This window comes from Berghia stephanieae, chromosome 1 (genome assembly GCF_034508935.2).
Source record: "Berghia stephanieae isolate SIO BIC M18660-M18661 chromosome 1, UCSD_Bste_1.3, whole genome shotgun sequence".
NCBI lineage: Eukaryota > Metazoa > Mollusca > Gastropoda > Nudibranchia > Aeolidiidae > Berghia > Berghia stephanieae.
In genome coordinates this window covers 75,207,530-75,226,606 of record NC_088360.1, presented here as the reverse complement: position 1 = coordinate 75,226,606, position 19,077 = coordinate 75,207,530, and the positions used below count along the sequence as shown (strand labels likewise).

At 32.6% G+C, this 19,077-nt stretch overlaps 1 protein-coding gene across 1 annotated transcript in view; it reads left to right on the top strand.

Annotated features, from left to right (window-relative positions):
- The window catches only part of LOC144957060 (protein O-mannosyl-transferase TMEM260-like), a 36,321-nt gene that overhangs the window by 1,359 nt on the left and 15,885 nt on the right, over nucleotides 1-19,077 (top strand). Inside the window, 13 exon segments of the mRNA XM_078888027.1 lie at nucleotides 1,739-2,002; nucleotides 2,905-2,936; nucleotides 3,721-3,872; nucleotides 5,581-5,755; nucleotides 8,286-8,399; nucleotides 9,820-9,999; nucleotides 11,714-11,754; nucleotides 12,604-12,687; nucleotides 13,621-13,690; nucleotides 13,692-13,739; nucleotides 14,824-14,897; nucleotides 16,161-16,239; nucleotides 17,220-17,350. Of these exon segments, the coding sequence (XP_078744153.1) occupies nucleotides 1,810-2,002; nucleotides 2,905-2,936; nucleotides 3,721-3,872; nucleotides 5,581-5,755; nucleotides 8,286-8,399; nucleotides 9,820-9,999; nucleotides 11,714-11,754; nucleotides 12,604-12,687; nucleotides 13,621-13,690; nucleotides 13,692-13,739; nucleotides 14,824-14,897; nucleotides 16,161-16,239; nucleotides 17,220-17,350 (1,373 nt within the window). The 5' untranslated portion in view covers nucleotides 1,739-1,809.

Sequence of the window (19,077 nt, the reverse complement as noted above, 5' to 3'; positions counted from 1 at the left end):
CACTTGTTTTGTCTTTTACCCGCCCCCCCCCCCCCACACACATATCTGTTGTTTTATGTTACTTTCTGCCTTTGTCTTGGAACAGGATTACTTGGTTTTGTCCTGGCCCTTGCAGGAGTTAGTGACTGAGAGAGAAACAGTCGGATGTATAGTGCCACTTTTGGGAGATATTTCCCCTTGTCAGTCATCTCTTTTTTATGTACTGATAGTTACATTTTATGTTTTGAGCATATCTTGTAAACATTTGAGTGCATTCCTAGTAGTGGGAACCTGTCCTGGGGTCAGGATAAGACGTTTAGGTAATGAAAGAGGAGGAGGAAGAGGAATAGAAGAGGTAGTGGGACATATGCAACATAATTACCTTCTGAAGGTCAATTCAGGCTAATGTACTAGATCCTCAATGTCTGAACCGTCGTCTGAGGGCAAATCAGACATCAATATCTGTACCTGATTAGCATTAAAAAGTCTGCCAAGTGTGTATTTGTCTCTGCTGTTGTCAACAGTAGATTAATTTTTTAGTGCATTCTGTAATAAACAATCAAAATAGCCTTTAAAGAGAAACAAAAACTCTTATAAAATACCGCTATCCTTATATGGTACTTGGAAGTACCAGGGTCGATAAAGCCCAGAGGTACTTTCAAGGACTATCTCAATAAATGGTTCTAAATATATATATTTTGCTATCAAATTGAATTTTAACAAGATTGATATGATCCTTTCAATAAACATATCTCAGAAAAAAAAATTACCATGCTATTATATTTAAATAGTGAATAACAGTAAATATTTTATTTTCTTACCTTGGGTGTGAAGGGAAATCTTGAAAATAAAAATTGACAATTATGTTTCAACAGCTATCTGAAGATAAGCAAAACACTAGATCTTGGACATAGCACATGATTCGCAAACAAGGAACATTACTATAGTAATATAACTGCTTTTATAACTCCAATTATTTTCCCTTTATACCTTTGTCATGCTTTAAAGTAATTGGTACTACTGAGTTATGCAGAGGTACAAAGGGTTAACAAACTCTGTGAAAAAATATTCACCCTATGCCTATAGGCTATAGGAGAAAAAAAAACCCTAGGATCTTTACTACAACCTATAACTAACCCTATTAGAAAAAAAGCCCTCGGACCTCAAGCTAACCCTATAAGAAAAGAACAAAAACATAGGATTGTTCTGCATTACATTTCAATACTTCAATGAGAATGGCAGGGGAGAATCAAACAATGATCTTATCAGGAGATTTTTAACGTTTACCCATCACAATCAAGGTTTGTTCTACAGCTTTTAAAATGCTGCTAAAAATTGACAAATTGTATAAATAAACGCCTGATAAAAGATCCACAAATAAAACACTATACAGTGAAGCTACCTTCAGGAACGTTCGGAAGGTCTCCCCATTTTTAAAAAAATCTATATTTATCTATTTTCTTTCTCTTATTTTTTTTTCTCCCCATTATTTTTAAAGCTAATTTATTGGTTTGTTAATGTAATGCTTGGTTGCTTGATATGCTTGGTTTCTTTGACTCTCGACACATCAAAAGAGTCAATCACAAACTACCATCTCATGTGGCTATAAATTAATGATGTTGCCATCATGCAAATTAAATCATGAATAAAGTAGTATTCAATTTAGAGTTTCTCTCCAGACAATTTCTTTTTTATTTCTATCTTATATAAGAAATTGTCTTGACTTCTAATATATATTCTTTTCTATTCGTTTTTGCAGAAATCATTACTGGTTTACTGAATATCAACACTTGATAAGGTGTTTCCCTTTTTTTTTTTGTTGTTGGAAAAATGGGAAAGGCTAAACTCAAGGAAAAGTCCAAAAACAATTCACCGCCTCTGATGTGTGAGGCAGATAATATGAAAGATTTGGATTTTGGCATGAATGGAAGAGCTTGTTACTGCATTGGTCTCATCTTATTTGTCATTGTGTTTCTGATTTATGTGTCTAGCCTGTATCCATCATTGCCAGGAGGTGATTCAGGTAATCTGAAAATTTATATGTAATATAGCTTGGATTCTGTAAAAAAAAAAAAATGAAAATATGTGAATCGTTTACGTTTATAAGATTACATTAAAACCAGGGAAAAGTCAAGTTGGCCAACTTGGTATGATATGACCCATTTGTCAATTTTGGACACTACAAATATTTACTTTATACAGGGCTTTCATTTCACCATACATTGTATAAATGTAATGGCAGGTGAACTCCCTAACTCGATCTGCATTTGCTGTTTACATGTTTGTAGTTTTTACAATCTTAATTTGGACACCATAGCGAATTAAAGTCTACTACAATTATAATGTCAGTTTTAATTCTTTTCATGTGTCAGTATATTTCAAATTAAAAAATTTTGGTTCATTTTTATTTGGTGCATGAATATAAGATATTGTAACTTTTTTTTCCATTGATTTGAATTTACATGTATGTTTCTAAACAATTGAGGTCCTGATAGCTCAGTTGGTAGAGCACTCACTTCACAACCAAGGGGTCTGAGATTAATCTTGGGCGAAGTTGATATTTTTATCTCACCCTCTTGACCACCCAACAGTGATTGGGTAGCTGGGTCTGTTAGATCAGGTGGAAAGTACTTTGTGATATACTAGCGTCCAATCCGAATGGTAGCGATAAATAGCTATTGTCTGTTTCATGCAATAGAAACTGAGATAAAGTCTAGCTCCATTAGCCTAATGGTCCTGAAGGACTACTACTACTTTTTTCTAGGAGAGTGGTCACCCTTGCAGTCAAAATCATTTTTGAGAAAGATAGTCATGTCCATTTTGTTGTTGTCTTTGTTAATTAAATTCTCAAATATTTATTTTTTGAAAAATTGATTTTTTTTTGTTTCTTTTAAACCCTTTAAAAAATATATTTTATATTTACAGGAGAACTAATTGTCGCTGCTCATGAATTTGGGGTAAGACTACAAAATACAACACCAACACCATGCACTCACATACACTTATACATATACACCCACACAAACAAGCATACTTACACACAATTCAATCAGAGTGTTGGGAATGAAATTGAGCCTTGAGAGTAAAGCTGTGCATTGTTAACAACCATGATGGTGCACATGATAAGAAACATCTTTTCAAAATCTTTGCCACTGAAATGTACTATCTGAGATTAGTGATCGCTGATGGTTAAAAGAAATGTGATTAACGATAGAAAGTTTATTTCAAAGTGTGAAACTTAAAATAAATATAAAAAAGAAAAAATAGTAAAATAAGATAAATCATATTCATCTTTAGTCATCCTCATGGGAAAATTTGTTTTTAGGATATCTTTCAAGGAATATATTGTGGGTGTCAGCCCCAATGCAGTGGCACAAGGCTAGTGATTAGCTCAAGGTGCCATGGCGCAGTGGATGAGAGTTACCTAGTGCCATTCAGGGTACAGAGTAAGGACAATTTCTCTCTCCCTCCCATTCCTTAACATTAACATTCAAAAGTCATATCTATGTCATTGATGCTCTATAAATTATCAGTCAGCTTGTGTACAAGACGATTTATTATCCATTTTATTTTTGTAATTAAAAAAAAAAATTGTGAATATGAAATTACTTAGTATACACCCCACATAAGGTACGCATTCACCTTTTGCACAGTTTTGTATAAAAACTTCATTGTTTTGATTAACCTGCTCCATTCTTTTTCAATATAACTATAGAACTGAATATTTGACAATTCTTACAGGTTGCTCATCCTCCTGGTTATCCAATATTTACCATGTTATCCAAGATTGTAATAATATTGTTACCTTTTGGGACTGTAGCATGGAGACTGAATATGCTAACTGCTTTTATGGGGAGTTTAGCTGTCACTGTTCTATATTTACTCATCTTTAAGTAAGTTTTAGATATGCTCTCTCTCTCTCTCTCTCTCTCTCTCTCTCTCTCTCTCTCTCTCTCTCTCTCTTTCTCTCTCTTTCTCTCTCTCTCTCTTTCTTTCTTTCTCTCTCTATCTCTCCCTCTTTCTCTCTCTCTCTCTCTCTCTCTCTCTCTCTCTCTCTCTCTCTCTCTCTCTCTCTTCTCTCTTCTTCTTCTCTGTCTCTGTCTTCTTCTCTCTCTCTCTCTCTCTCTCTCTCTCTCTCTCTCTCTCTCTCTCTCCTCTCTCCCTCCCCCCCTCTCTCTCTCTCTCTCTCTCTCTCTCTCTCTCCCTCTCTCCCCCTCTCTCTCTCTCTCTCTCTCTCTCTCTCTCTCTCTCTCTCTCTCTTATATTATATATATATATTTATATATATATATATATATATATGTCAATCTACCTATCTATTTCCTATTCTTGTTCTCACTTTCCCTGGGCCCGTTTTCATGAACGCAATTTAGTAATTTACTCATCTAGTAAATGACTAGATAATCTTAAGCCCAAGCAAAGCGAGTGTCTTTAAAAAATCGAATTTCATGAACGTTTCTAGTCTCGGACCAACTAGTCTCTTGCCTAGAAGTGGGCGTTGTAAGGACAGTGACTAATTTGGCTATTTTGTGTGGGTAACATCACCTCTCGACTACATGAGGGCAGGTAAGATACACCCACTGTCATAGTTACAAAGCAAAAGACTTCCAAAGAGGAAATTAGCAACACATGTGATATTGACTGTCGACTGTTATAGAATGCAATGATGTCCATCGTCCACTGTCAGTTCTATATTTAGGCCAATGGCAGTTTCATTGAGACGACGAACACAGAGATTGAAGCTCAAATAGATTTAACCAAAAAAATAACAAATAATTACACAAAAGAGAAACTGTGTTCTGATTATCACATTATTTCAGTCAATTGCAATGTCAACAGAATAACGTTTGTCTCCACTATACTTTCTAATCACTTTTTTTGGGGTATTCTTTGACACAAACCCTTTGATTTCTGAGCCTTTTGTTCAATCTCAACTCACGAGCCGGTAGATTCAGTTTTTTTTAGTTTTTCCTCACAAACATGTGTTCTTTTGACGATCAGAACTTACCTAATAGTTTTTTAAAGCCAGTGTCAATGGCAACAGGACACTTTTTGCCTCTGACATACGTAACCAACGCATTTTCTTTCTGAATCGAAGCGCACTCAATCTAAAAATAGCTGCTATCTTGTTGACACTATGACGTCTCCCAGTAACTAGAATCAGACTAAAGCATGAAGTCTTGCCTCAGCAAATGACTAAAACTTGGTCAAACTTAGTCCGAAGGTACCATGATTTTAGTCCCAGACTTGCTTAGTCAGCTCACATGAAATCCGATTTTTTCATGTCATTGACAAAAGTCAGAGATAGTCAGAGACTAAGCTCTAGTCCACGTTCATCAAAACGGCCCCTGGTATCTGTATCTGCCTCTTTCCGGTATTTCATTTAAACGTTTTTAGCTTTTATAATCTCTTTTGAGTTATTAATGCCCTGGAAAATAGTAATTTAAGTATCTAACTTCCATATTTTGAGTGATTTTGCTGTCTGTCTGTTATGTGTCGCATATTTCATATGCTTTTTTGAAAACTATGTCACTTTTTCACAGCCATGTGTATTTCTTTTATTTATCTATTGCTTGAATTATTATTTTTAATGTTTTTAAGAATTACAGACCAAATTGGACCTGCTTTGATGGGAGCGGGTTATTTTGCTTTCAGTCGACTGACATGGTACTGGTCTGTCAGTACAGAAGTGTTCTCCCTCAACAATTTATTGGTTTCTTTATTGATGCTCAAGTCTGTTGATCTTTGTACTTGCTCAAGAGAGGACAAGCACAAGGTACGCTTTCATTTCATTTGGAGGATGAGTGGTGCCTTTTAAATTGACTTTGCTTAGTTTGTTTTAAGTATTTCTTCTCCAAAGTAATGCCTCTATCTACTCTCACTCTCTAGTTTAAGAGCTTAAATTGAAATGCTAATCATTTTTATATACCCCACCTAAAATTAAGTTTTCATAGTGATTTCTGAAATTAAATTGGCGTCTGCGTCCAAGAGATGCCACGTCTAGTCAGAGCGGATTTTTTCAAACCTGCCTGGCAGCCCTGATTAATCTAATAAGGTGAGTTGTATGAATCTAACTTGCAGTAAATTTATTTATGTAATTGAAGTCTGAGCCAGCAGATAAATGCTGCATTTTTGAATGGAATTTCTTGCATTAAGTATTAAACAAAACTCGTGGTTTGGGCTTAAATGTTATATATAGAATGTTTTTCAACATGATTTGTGTCACATATACAGGAACAGGTGTTGTATGAAAACAGTGATGACAGGAAATGTTGTTTTATCTGTTTGCAGGCACCATCATTCAACGAAAACTGTTTTTATTAGGGTTGTTAATGATCTATTGTAAAAAATGGTTAGTCTACTAAATTTGCTTGGCCTATTTTCTGCTTTTGACACAATTGATCACTATCTTCTCAAATTTCTTGAAATTACATATGAAGTGTCTGCTGCAGCGCTTGATTGGTTCAGGTCACATCTGGATAATTGTAGACAAGTAACCATTTTGGGTGAATATAGATCTGATAAGATTGCTCTTGACTGTGGGATTCCACAGAGTTCAATACGTTCACCAGTTCTGCAATGTAAGTCTGTCTTACCTTCATATGCTGATGATACACAGTTAAACTGCATCTCTTATACAAGATTTTGCAAAGAGTATCAGATAAGTGCAATCAATATGTTAAGAAATGGATAAGTGAGAACAATCAGACTAATGTTCATGAGATGTAGGTGTGATTCTGCCTGACTTCTGCTTCATGACCTGTATTGACTGTCAAGTAATTTCGGTAATAGTTTATTGTTGCCTTTAAGATACAGCTTCTCCTTCTTTAGGAGCTGAAAGATATTAAAAACCTTGTCTCTTATGTTTGGTCAGTAATACCACAAAATTAGTTGTCCCTCGCATACACATAAAAGTTGAAATGAGATCCCTCATTCATTTTTGTGTGGAATGTCATACCACAGAGCATGCATGAAAAAGAGTCTTTGACAATTTTTAAGTGTTCACTCAAACCTACCTGTTTAGATTTTGATTTCAGTAGATATGTTTTGTTTTTATGTTTTAATTTATTTATTTATTTATTTATTTTTGAATTAATATAGCCAATGTAATTTAAGCTCAAAGAGTCTGATATACTCAAGGTTACAGTACGATATGAAATGTCATCATCATCATCATCATTGTTATTATTATTATTATTATTATTATTATTATTATTATTATTATTATTATTATTATTATTATTATTATTATTATTATTATTATTATTATTATTACATAGCAGCCTACTGTCCATATGAAATCAGGAATGTCCTGATTTGACAATTTGAGAAATTTTAAAGAGAAAAAATTGGACTGTTTATGTGTATAGAAATATCCCTTACATTTATCCAGAGCAGGTGGACTGAGTGTACCTCCTTGGTCCATTGTTTATAGCTTCAAAGGGATGCCCAAGGCATGATGGACACTCGCATTAGTTATTGAAAGATTTCCATATCACGTATTAGCAGGAGAAAGGGTGGATCTTTTTGATTAACACTATTCACGAGATTGACCAATGAAATTTTAGGGTGTGATAATGGCAAATGTTGTTCATGCTATTTATTTCTTGTTGAAAGGTACTATCCCTTTCAGGTTTTAATTTATGACAAGTCACTGACCAGTTGTTATCATGCAATCAATCTCAATTAATTGAATCAAGGTGAGATCTCTGAATTCGATACTTACTATTGCCTCTGGTCATATACCCAGGTGCTCAGTCAGTAATCAAAAAGCCGCCCCCTCAAGCAAACATTCGGTCAGTTGACCCATAACCCATTTCTCAGGATTATACTTTTTTGACTAGCAATTTAAAGCAAGGAAAATAGAAAGCTCTAAATCTAGATTATATCATATAATAATGCAAACATACTACTGTTTTGTATCATGATGGTATTGTGTGTTGTGATGTCCCATCTTATTTCTTTGAAAAGTTGGCTGCTATGTTATTATTGTTGTTATTGTTATGGTTGTTTTTGTTATTATTGAAGGGATGAGAGGTAAAGGATTATAATAAATGACATATTATATAGGAATCGTTAATAAGCAAATAGTTAATGGGTGAATGAGAAGCTCTTGAAGAGACGTCATGACAGAGGAATGGACAAATGATTGCCGATGTTTGCAGCAACCATGTACTTTATTGATTGCTTTTGATTAAATGTAGAGATGACCAGAATTATACAGTTTTTATTATTCTTGTCTGAAACTTTTTATGCTGATTTGATTTTTATTAAAGAATTTGTCATTATATTTTTTGTTTTAACAGATTCTTTTACTTGGTTCATTTTTATGCGGACTCTGTTTGTCAAATCAACACACTAGCATTTTGTTTCTCATCTTCCTTGTGCCATATGCTTTGATTCACGTGTTTAAGTACAAGGTAATATTATCTAAATTTTTTATACAGTCCTTCTTTCATGAAAGATAATAAATGACAAAAAAATAATAATGAAAGTTTGATTTGAAAAGAATTTACAGTATCCTCTTTCTTTTTGTAAAATGGTATCATATGTTTATCTCTTAATTTCGTGATGATTTATTTCTTAATATAACTTTTGAAATAAAGAGTTTATTCCAATGTTTGAATTAGTAATTTTTTAAAAAATTTTAAAGATATATTTTAAGATAAATTGGTCTTCACTTAAGATCACAGTCAGGGTTGAATCTGGATTTTGAGAACTTGAAAATTCACTTCTTGGATACCTAAGACAAGATGTACAAAAATAATGCTTGCTATGCCTAAATGTGCAAAGTGAGAAAATATCGCGCTTTAATCATTTTGCATGCAATGGGCTACCTATAATCAATAGAGTAAAAATAGGCATTGTTTAATTCATTTTTCTATGTACACAAAAAAGTTAAAGTTAATCGATTTATGTAAACAAAAAGTTTAGTTTTTTTCCCAAGATGGCAGCCATTTCCATAGCAATGGATGTTATTTTCTTAAAATCAGCAATGTTTTCATACTTTTTAAACTTATACATTATATTTGTATACATTACTTTAAGAAAATTTATCACATTTTTTAAAGAGCCTCCTTAGTGTCGAACTTCACTTCCCACCAACCACTTTTTTTTTTTTTTGAATCATGTTTAACAATAGTGATGAAAAGTGGCATATTGGGGAGATTGCTGAAACTGAACAAAGATGTCAATGTGTAGCTTTTTAGTCCATGAGACTCATGGAGCCCGAGTTTATCGTGGCCTTTTTAATATTAAACAACTTGCTACCATTTGGGTAGTTTTATAGTCTATTGTAAAGTACATTTCACCAGTCTATTAGGCCCAGTTACTCAATCACTGCTAGGTAGTCAGAGGAATTTGTGTGCAAAATACCCTTCTTAAGGGCTTACCTTCAAAGTGCCTAATCCCTGATTCAAACCCCCAGATTTAATTTATGTTGTGTTGTGTCCAAAACTGTACCACCACATCACGCAGTGCATAGAAAATAGCTTTGATATAGAAATCTGTTCCACTGGATTACCATCATCTAAGGAAGCCTCTGTAGTATAAGTGATTGCATTTCAAGCCTTGTACAAGTTCGAGATATATTCAATCATAAAGCATTATCTTACATGTTCTGAATCATTGTATGAACCAGTGCCAGACAAAGCAAGACAGAAAAATACAATTTTAAAAAATATCCCAAAAAATCAGTCTTTCTCGATGTCTTTTTCTTTCTTTTATTTTTCTTTCCTGCTATGTCATGTACTGTTTCATACACACTTTTTCAGATCTTTATCTTACACCAATGCTTGCTCTCTAATTTGAAATCTAACATTTGTTTCTGTTCTTTATCAGTTAATCTCTTTCAGAATTCTCATGAGCATCACTATCGCCTTTTTACTTGGCCTGTTGCCTTATATATACCTACCAGTTGCATCATTTACTCAAAAGGCTAGATGGACTTGGGGAGATCAGAGAACTCTCCATGGATTCATAAAGCATTTACTCAGAAAAGAGTATGGAACTTGGGACCTGGTATGACATTTCTTTTTTTCATTCCTCGCTTTATATTCTTACACTTTGCCTTGTTAATTGATAGTACTTTCCCATAACGTCAGATTGCTGAATGAGTGCATTTATCTTTATTTCTGTAGCTCAAAATGGACAGTGACAGTTGCACGTTAGCCTTTGGAGAAAACATTCGATTTTTTTTTTATCCCAGAGTATTTTCAACTAAAATTTCCCATTCACTTTGAGTGGACAAGATGATTTGAAAAATTTTGACATATTATAGACTGGGAATAAGTTTAGTCAGATTAATGCACAACTGGAAAAATCACCAGGTCTTCAACTATAAATAGAGCCATCACTGAATAAGATAAAACTATGGCTATGTTGCTGTTGCAGGCAAGTTGGTAGAATATCTACACATCGTGAATATTTCGTCCAAATGATTATTTTGATTAAACTTAGGAAACGGCCAGACATTTTACTGTAAGCTTCCGCCTGTATTTATATTTTTATTATTTTAAAAATAAAGAGGCAGCCAGCATTGATACTGATTTAGGTAAGTGACAAAGAGTATGTTGTACTGGAATGTAGTTGGAAAATACAATTGGACAAGAAAATTAAAATGATTGGATTAGATTCAGCACTACTAATTTCAAATTTAGAAATTAAGGAGCAGGCACTGGTGTAAGATAAAGATACGAAAAAGTGTGTATGAAACAATGCCAGACAAAGGCTTTGTCTAGCACTGCTTTATACACACATTTTCAGATCTTCATTTAACTAATTTCAAATGTCTTTATTATTGTTACTGTCACAGAGAGAAGTAATATAAAAAGATAAAAAGGGTGTCATTGAGCAATGGTCATGAGTACATAGAGGTTTTAAGTAGGCAAAATTTGGATCCACATTTATATTTTATCCTCCTGATTCAAATTTTTTAACCATAATAATACAAATATGTTATGTATATGTTGATGAATGGGGCATTTTGCATTCCGCCAATTCCAAAAGAGATTTGGAAATTGTCTTTGATTAGTACATATGTCAACATGTATCAATAAAGTAAACAGATTGACTGCTTTACATTAAGAAACTTCTATGTATTTGGATATTAGCATTTTTCTTACACTTTGTGAACGCATTGTAAGAAAAATGGAATTGGAATATGGTAACTATGTAATAAGAATCCTTCAATCTATTGGGAAAATATTAAAAGATATGGATGAAAAGAAAAATCAGAACCATATTATACTGACAGATTAAAGACGTTAAGAATCCGTCTCTCTAGTACAAGAAAATTAAAAGTAAGCCTTAGTCGTCTACATGATGATCATTAGATATATAATTTCAATGGAAATTATCTTTTGAAATATTTTCTTGTGTAATCAGGGTGACAAATTAGATGTTTGACTCACTGCCTTCATATTTTAATATGTCAAGTGGATAGAGCTGATGAAGAGTGAATTTAAGTTTGTATAGTAAGAAATATGTAATTTTTATTATTTATTTTTTGCAGTGTCACTTTGTTAATTCTCTCAAAAATCCTATAGATTCAATCCAGAAATTCAATTTTGAGCATCTAGTAAGTCGTCTATGATGATTCTGGAGGTCTCCCAATATTAAAAAAAAAAGAAAGATCTTTTACTCATTAGGTCTGAATACGAGATTTGAAAATAGATTTATTAACATTTGGAAATTATCAATTTGATGTTTTTTTTACATTTTGTCTCTACTTTAGTTGAAGGATCACACGGGACAAGGGTTTATAGCAAGTTTGAAGTAGGTGTCTATAAATATCCTCTTCCACCTTCCCCCTCCCCCCTCCCCCCTCCCCCCCCCCTCTCTCTCTCTCTGTCTGTCTCTCTCTCTCTCTGTCTGTCTCTCTCTCTCTCTCTCTCTCTCTCTCTCTCTCTCTCTCTCTCTCTCTCTCTCTCTCTCTCTCTCTTTCTCTCTCTCTCTCACATCACTGATTACATATTATGATATTCACCATTGGATCTAACAGAATGTCTCATTTAAATCAGTAAGTGAAGTGAGTCTCATGTCCGAAACAAATGTGAGATCTCATTTGATTCAATAACGATGCAGTGGAATGACTAGTACTTTTTTCTAGATCGAAGTAGATCTAGCTACTCATTTGCTGCTGGATGGACTGATTTGCTGTAAGAACAATTTCCCTGGCCTGAATTGAGAGTAGTCCTCCATCTTTGGAAAATTCTGCACCAACCAAAGTACAGTCGCGTCTCTCTTATCTGGAACTCCACTATCCGGTGGATGTCTCAATTATCCGGACAGGTAGGCTAGGGACAGATTTTCTTCTTTATTTTACATCTTAGGGATTCCACAATCCAGATGTCTCAATATCCGGACAGGTGGGCTAGGGACAGATTTTCTTCTTTATTTGTACATCTTAGGGATTCCACAACCAAGATGTCTCTGTAATACAGACAAAATTTTTGGCACAGAGGTGTTCAGATTGAAAAAACGTGACTGTAATGTGATTGCATATAATCAACAGTTCTTGAAACTAGAACCTGTAATTTATATATTATTATTTAAATCTAAATATCATAGAATATATTTTTAAGCATTGGTTTGTTATTCTTTTTCATCCAATGTGGTTTGCAGAGCATATATGTCTCATGTGTCAACAGACTTGTCATGGATGATAGCAGTGCTTTCAATAATATCCCCTATTGTTATAATTCTCAGGTATGTATTTCAAGTAGGCTCTTACTCTTCCTCTTGTTTTTCTTCTTCTTCTCCTCCCTCCTTCAGCTCCCTCCTTATTTAGCATTGTTATGGTTTTGGAGTTTTAATAAATTACACTGCAATTAACATTTTCTAATTTTTCGGTTTTAAAATGTCTGTTTGTGAATAATTCTATAAATAAATAATGGATTGCAAACAGAAAAATAGATGTTCATGCTCCAGTTTTGAGTTTGGTGATGCGTAACTTTTGACAGTGACTATTCTTTAAGTTGGTATGTTTTACTTTGCAGCACCATCAATCAGTAATTCTCTCTTGGTCTTTACCAGAAGCGATCATACTATTTGAGTGCTTCAAGTCTAGACTGAAGACAGAATATTTTAAATTAGCTTTTCCTTTATATTTAAAAAAAATAATTTTTATGTTGAAGTCTAGAAAGCATTTTCAATTGCTCTCAATGTGATTCCCTGAATTGTACAGTTATGAGTTGTAAACGACCTTTTAATGTATGTTGATGATTATTTGCTCTTATTCAGAATATTTTATGCTATGTTAGATCTATGGTAAGAAGCACATTCTTAGTTGAGAGTATTGTGAGATTTCCCAGTTTTTTATTTTATTTGATCTCAATCCGATTTCATACGGAATTATTGTTGAAAAATTTAAGACAAAAAGATAAACGAAATTCTTTATGAAATTCATATACTCATAGATTTATATTCTCAAGTCATATAGATTAATGTTTCAAAAAGCTAAACTTTCTCTTCTTATATATTTTTATTTCACAAATTTAGATTCTAAGAAATGCTTAAAGATTTTATTTGTCCCATTTAAATTCCAATTTCAATTATTTTTTATATAATCTATACTATCCAAAAGAATTTTTTTATTCTGATAGAAGCATTGTATTTTTTTTTTCTCTTTTTTCTCTACAGGTGGAAGACTACATTGGGAAGTGTCCTACTGACATTCCTGCAGATGCTTATATTTTATGTCAGCTTTTTCCGCATGGAGGGCAAATCTTGATATAAAAAATCCTCTTTTCTTCAAAGTGGTAATTGATTTATTGATAAAATGTTTGTGTTGTAACCATTATTATTACTATTGAACGCGTATCTGTTATTATTTAGTATTATACACATTTGAATCTACTCCCTTATCTGGTATTATGTCAGGGTGGACAAGATACTGGATATTGGAATTTTATGTTCAAATGATGACGTTTAAATTAATGTAATGTGTAATTTTTAAAAGATAGATGATATTTCTATCAAATGAAAAAATCCCTCAAATATGGAAATTCTCTCCAGCTTCAATATAAATTGTTGGTGACTGTTTCATCCCAACATACTACCAGATTGAGACTGTGGGTTACATGTATGTAAAACTTGAGAGAAGTAGTAGGCCTTTTCATTCATTTATTATTTATTTGTTTATTTTTGTACTTATTTATTTATTTATTCTTTTTTTATTATTACTATTCATAAAATGACTCATTCATATATTTATTTATTGGGTTTTTTTTCTGAATAATTAAAAAATAATATTGAAGTTCTGTTGTTTGGATGTAACAGTGTTGTTAAAATGTAAAATAATTATGTACCTACTTTTTACTCTCTTATTCTCTTTTCAATTCACACTGAAACAAATGAATATTAGATATTGACCCCCATAAATTTGCAAACATTAATAGAAATACAGCAATTTGCAGATAACAATGGTTCAGATGATTTGCTAAAAAGAGAAAACCAATGCTATAAAAAAGTTTTTGGCAACATTTCATTCAGATAAAGTGTTTTATTTTAAAAGAGATTTCCAAATTATGTCGGTAGAGCACTCATTTCACACGCAACGGAACCAAGATCAATCCCGGGTGCAGTCGAGACTTTTTCTCAACCCCTATGTCTACCCAGCAGTAAATGGGTGGCTGGGTCTGTTAGATATAGTGGAAATAGTCTAGCGTCTTGCAATAGTTTAGCACCCTATCCTAAGAGTAGCAAGCAATTGCTAATTTCTGTTTCACGTTACAGAACTGGGATAAACTCCGGCTCTATGGGTCTTAAGGCTCTGAAGGACATAGTTTTGCATGTTTTATCTTTATGATCCATTTTGTTGTTTTTTTTTAATTGTTGCAACAGGTCGAACGCTTTTGGATGCAAGCTGATCTTGTTGTGGTCGTGCTGGCTGCATTGTCATATAATGATCTGTCAAAGTAAGTAATTTAAAAATAAATTAATTTGACAATTCCTTTGTTGATTAAGTACCTTATGTCCCAAAATAAAAGCAATACTTTCAAATGTGTACAATCTTGAAAAGATAATAATGATTATAATGATAAACATTACTATGTGAAGTTTCTATAGAGCTCCTTTACTAAGCACTTTACTCTCAAAGAAATCTCAGACAAGACAATATCAGGGAATCAGAACATCCTTGGAAGGGAGTTCTGAAATTGTTTTTGTTTTTTTAATTGGTGTGCTGAAAATTTAAAGAGTTGCTGATACATTTTATGCTTTTGATTTCATTTGAATTTTTCCAGTGCTGTTTCATCTCAATTTTTTAAGGATCATAAATGTTTAAAATGTCTTTTTTAAGACAGCCTTGACGCTCAGTGATACTGATAATAAATGAAGCTTGTAATAAAGATGGGCTGCTGGTGTAAATTTGTCATTTTTATTTCATATTAACCAAGCAGCATAATTTTGAACCACTTGAAATTTCTAAATTTATCTTTTGTTGTAATGATAAAATATTATTTTCAATATATTTTCTAGAGCATTTGGTTTTTCACACCTCTTTATTATTTCAAATTTGCTATCATTGATACTAAATGTGTTATCGGAATCAAGAAAGGAACTATTAAAATCAGAATAATAAGCGTAGTCAAATGGAAATTCATTATAGTTCAAGTTCAAGGTTTTTTAAAAGGCAATTTTCAATAAAAATAATAAATTAACTTAGATTTTTCAGTCAACAAATGAAAACAAAGTAAAATCAATAACATGGATACATCAAATATAATTAATCAGACCATAAGTGAAAATAATAAAGTGAAATAACAACAGAAAATAAATTTTAAAGAAAATTGATAAAGAAAAGAAAGTAAATCACAAACAATTATAACATGACTTGCAACATGGATGTCAAACAATTGTCTTTTATTATAACTGCCGACATTATGTTATTTCAAGGCCAATATCTATATAGATTGAGTGTGGATTCATTCATATAAAAAGATGAGCATGTAATGAAACAAAAGCTAAACAAACAAAAAACCCAACAAAAATAGATTAAAAAACGTCAAAATAATTAGATTTATAAAACAAATAGAAGAAAAATGAGAAGCTACATAATTACGTCAAATTTTGGATGTCTCTCATTCTTGAGGTTAAAAAACAAATAGAAAATGAGGTAAATAACCGCCACACAAAAAAAGCCCCATTCTGTAAATTATTATTTTATTTTTATTTCTCAGAGTTTTATGCAAGCATTTCAAGATGAAACATTTGCACCTAGATATGATTATTATTATACCCTTGGTTGCAATTCAAGCGGTAAGTTAGAATGTCGCCAAAATAATGTCTTATAAGGGAGGGGAGGAGGGGGGGGGGGGTATGAATTGACTGTGATTTATTCTTAAAAATATATTAATGTCATATATGTAAATTAAAACATTTTAAGTAGACTAAAAATTAATGATTTTAAGATATTTATTACTATCATTCTTATTATTACTATTATTATTATTATTATTATTATTGTTGTTATTATTATTATTATTATTATTATTATTATTATTATTATTATTATTATTATTATTATTATTATTATTATTATTATTATTATTATTATTATTATTTTTGTCATTATTATTATAGTTGTTTTTATCATGATGATCATCGTCATCATCATCATCATCATCATCATCATCATTATTATTATTATTATTATTATTATTATTATTATTATTATTATTATTATTATTATTATTATTATTATTATTATTATTATTATTATTATTATTATTATTAACGGATGAGGTATTAACATGGTCCTCATTTACAAAAACAATACTATTATTGTTGTTAAGCTATGTTATTATTATTATTATTGTTATTATTATTATTATTATTATTATTATTATTATTATTATTATTATTATTATCATCATCATCATCTTCATGATCATTTTATCATATTATTATCATTACTTTTATTTATTTATTTATTTTTTATTCTTTTTTTTAAAATTTCATTTGCTTATTTAAATATATTGTATTTATTTTAGTTTCAAAGAATTTCCTCAAATTTTTCAATGAAACCTGATCATCAGTGTGTTATTTATAAATGTAAAAGTAAATGACAGGTGGACTTTTAAAATATATTTGGCCATCAAACCTTGAATTTAAAACTGGAAATTTAGATGTGTCGTGCTCTTATGTTTTATTTGATGTAACTTTTCTAAATTATTTTTATGTTTACTGATAAAATAGGACAATGATACATAGCTTTCTTTTTCATAATTTTGTTTTAGAGTATGTCATGGCCAGTTTGCAACCAAGGGAATAATACAGTTATCCACGACTTTAGTCTTCAGGCTCTCCATGCTTTTCCCAATAATTCCATCATTTTGACAAAGGGTGATTTGTGTTCAAACAGTTTCAGGTAATTTTATGTTCTGATAAAATTGCATTGGCATTCAAAGGTTATCAGGGGCTTTGGCCTATCTTACCACCAATATGCTGATGACACCCAATTGTTTGGATCTGAATGTACCAAATACTTACAAAATGACACAAGTTCATATGAAAAATATGTACTGGGCGTAAACGGTTGGATGGGTTGGAACATGACGACAAAATGGAGGTGATTTATGTTGGGAACAGAAGATTTTGGAAGGAGAAGAAATTGAAAGTAGAAGAGCTATCAATAGATATTGTTGACAAGGTAAAAAATCTTGGAGCATTTTAGATTCGGAACTGTCGATGGACAACCAAATTAAGACAATAATCCAATCATAAATATGTCAGTTTAAAAAAATTGGATCTATTTGACAGTTCCTTTCTGAGGATGTTATCTAAAGATTTGTCATTTCTCTTTTATTTTCAAAGCTAGATTACTGTAGTGCTCTGTTGTTTGGTGTTTCGGAAAAAAAAAAGTACAGGCGACTGTAGATGGTCCAAAATATTGCTGCCAAATTGATCATCATCATCATTGCTTTTTTCACCCTGGGTCAGGGTATAGGCCACAGACAAACAGTTTCCATCCTTCTCTATCCTGAGCCAACTTTTTTATCTCATTCCAGGTCTTACCACTTCTCTGTATATCAGCTTCTTTAATTCTTCTCCATGTTCCTCGTGGCCTTCCCCTTGATCTTCTGCCCTGAGGGTTCCAGTCCAATACTTTCTTTGTTATAGTTGAGTCATTCTTTCTAAGCGTGTGTCCAATCCACCTCCATCGTCTTCTTCCTATATCCTCTCCTACTGGTTTCTGCTGTGTTCTTTTCCATACTTCTTCATTTTTTATTCTATCCATCCATTTTATTCTGAGTAGCTTACGCATGCACCTGTTTACAAAAATCTGTACCCTCCTTATACATGCCTGTGATGCGTTCCAAGTTTCACATCCATACAGTAGGACAGACTTCACGTTTGAGTTGAAAAGTCTTAGCTTTAGTTGAAGGGAGATATCTTTAGTTCTCCAAACTCTGTTCAAAGATGTGAATGCAGCCTGTGCCTTTCCTATTCGTGCTTTCACCTCTGCTTCCGTGCCTCCATCCTTGTCAATTATACTTCCGAGATAGCAGAAAGTGTCTATATCTTCGAGTTCCTGATCTTTTACTTTGATCTGCTCCCTTTGACGCGTACCTATCCTCAAGACCTTTGACTTTGCAGGGTGTATTCTTAGACCAATTGATTCCGAGAGGCTGTTTATAATTGTGGTTTTTGTTTGCATCTGGTCCTGGGTGTGGGACAAAAGAGCCAGATCATCTGCAAAATCCAGATCATCCAACTGTGTCCAGGGGGTCCACTGTATCCCATTTCTTCTCCCTTTGGAGGTTTCCTTCATTAGCCAATCAATGGCAAGGATGAACAGGAATGGAGAGAGCAAGCATCCCTGCTTGACACCAGTCTTAATTTCAAAGCTGTCAGTCAGCTGATCTTCATGTACAACCCTGCAACTTGATCCTTCATACATTTCCTTAATGAGGTTTACTATCTTTTCAGGGAGTCCATAATGTGCCAGAATTTTCCACAATGTTGCTCTGTCAATACTGTCGAAAGCCTTCTCGTAATCCAGAAAGTTGACAATAAGAGGAGAGTTCCATTCTATAGACTGTTCCACTATGACTCGCAGAGAGGCAATCTGGTCGGTGGTTGAACGGTTTTTCC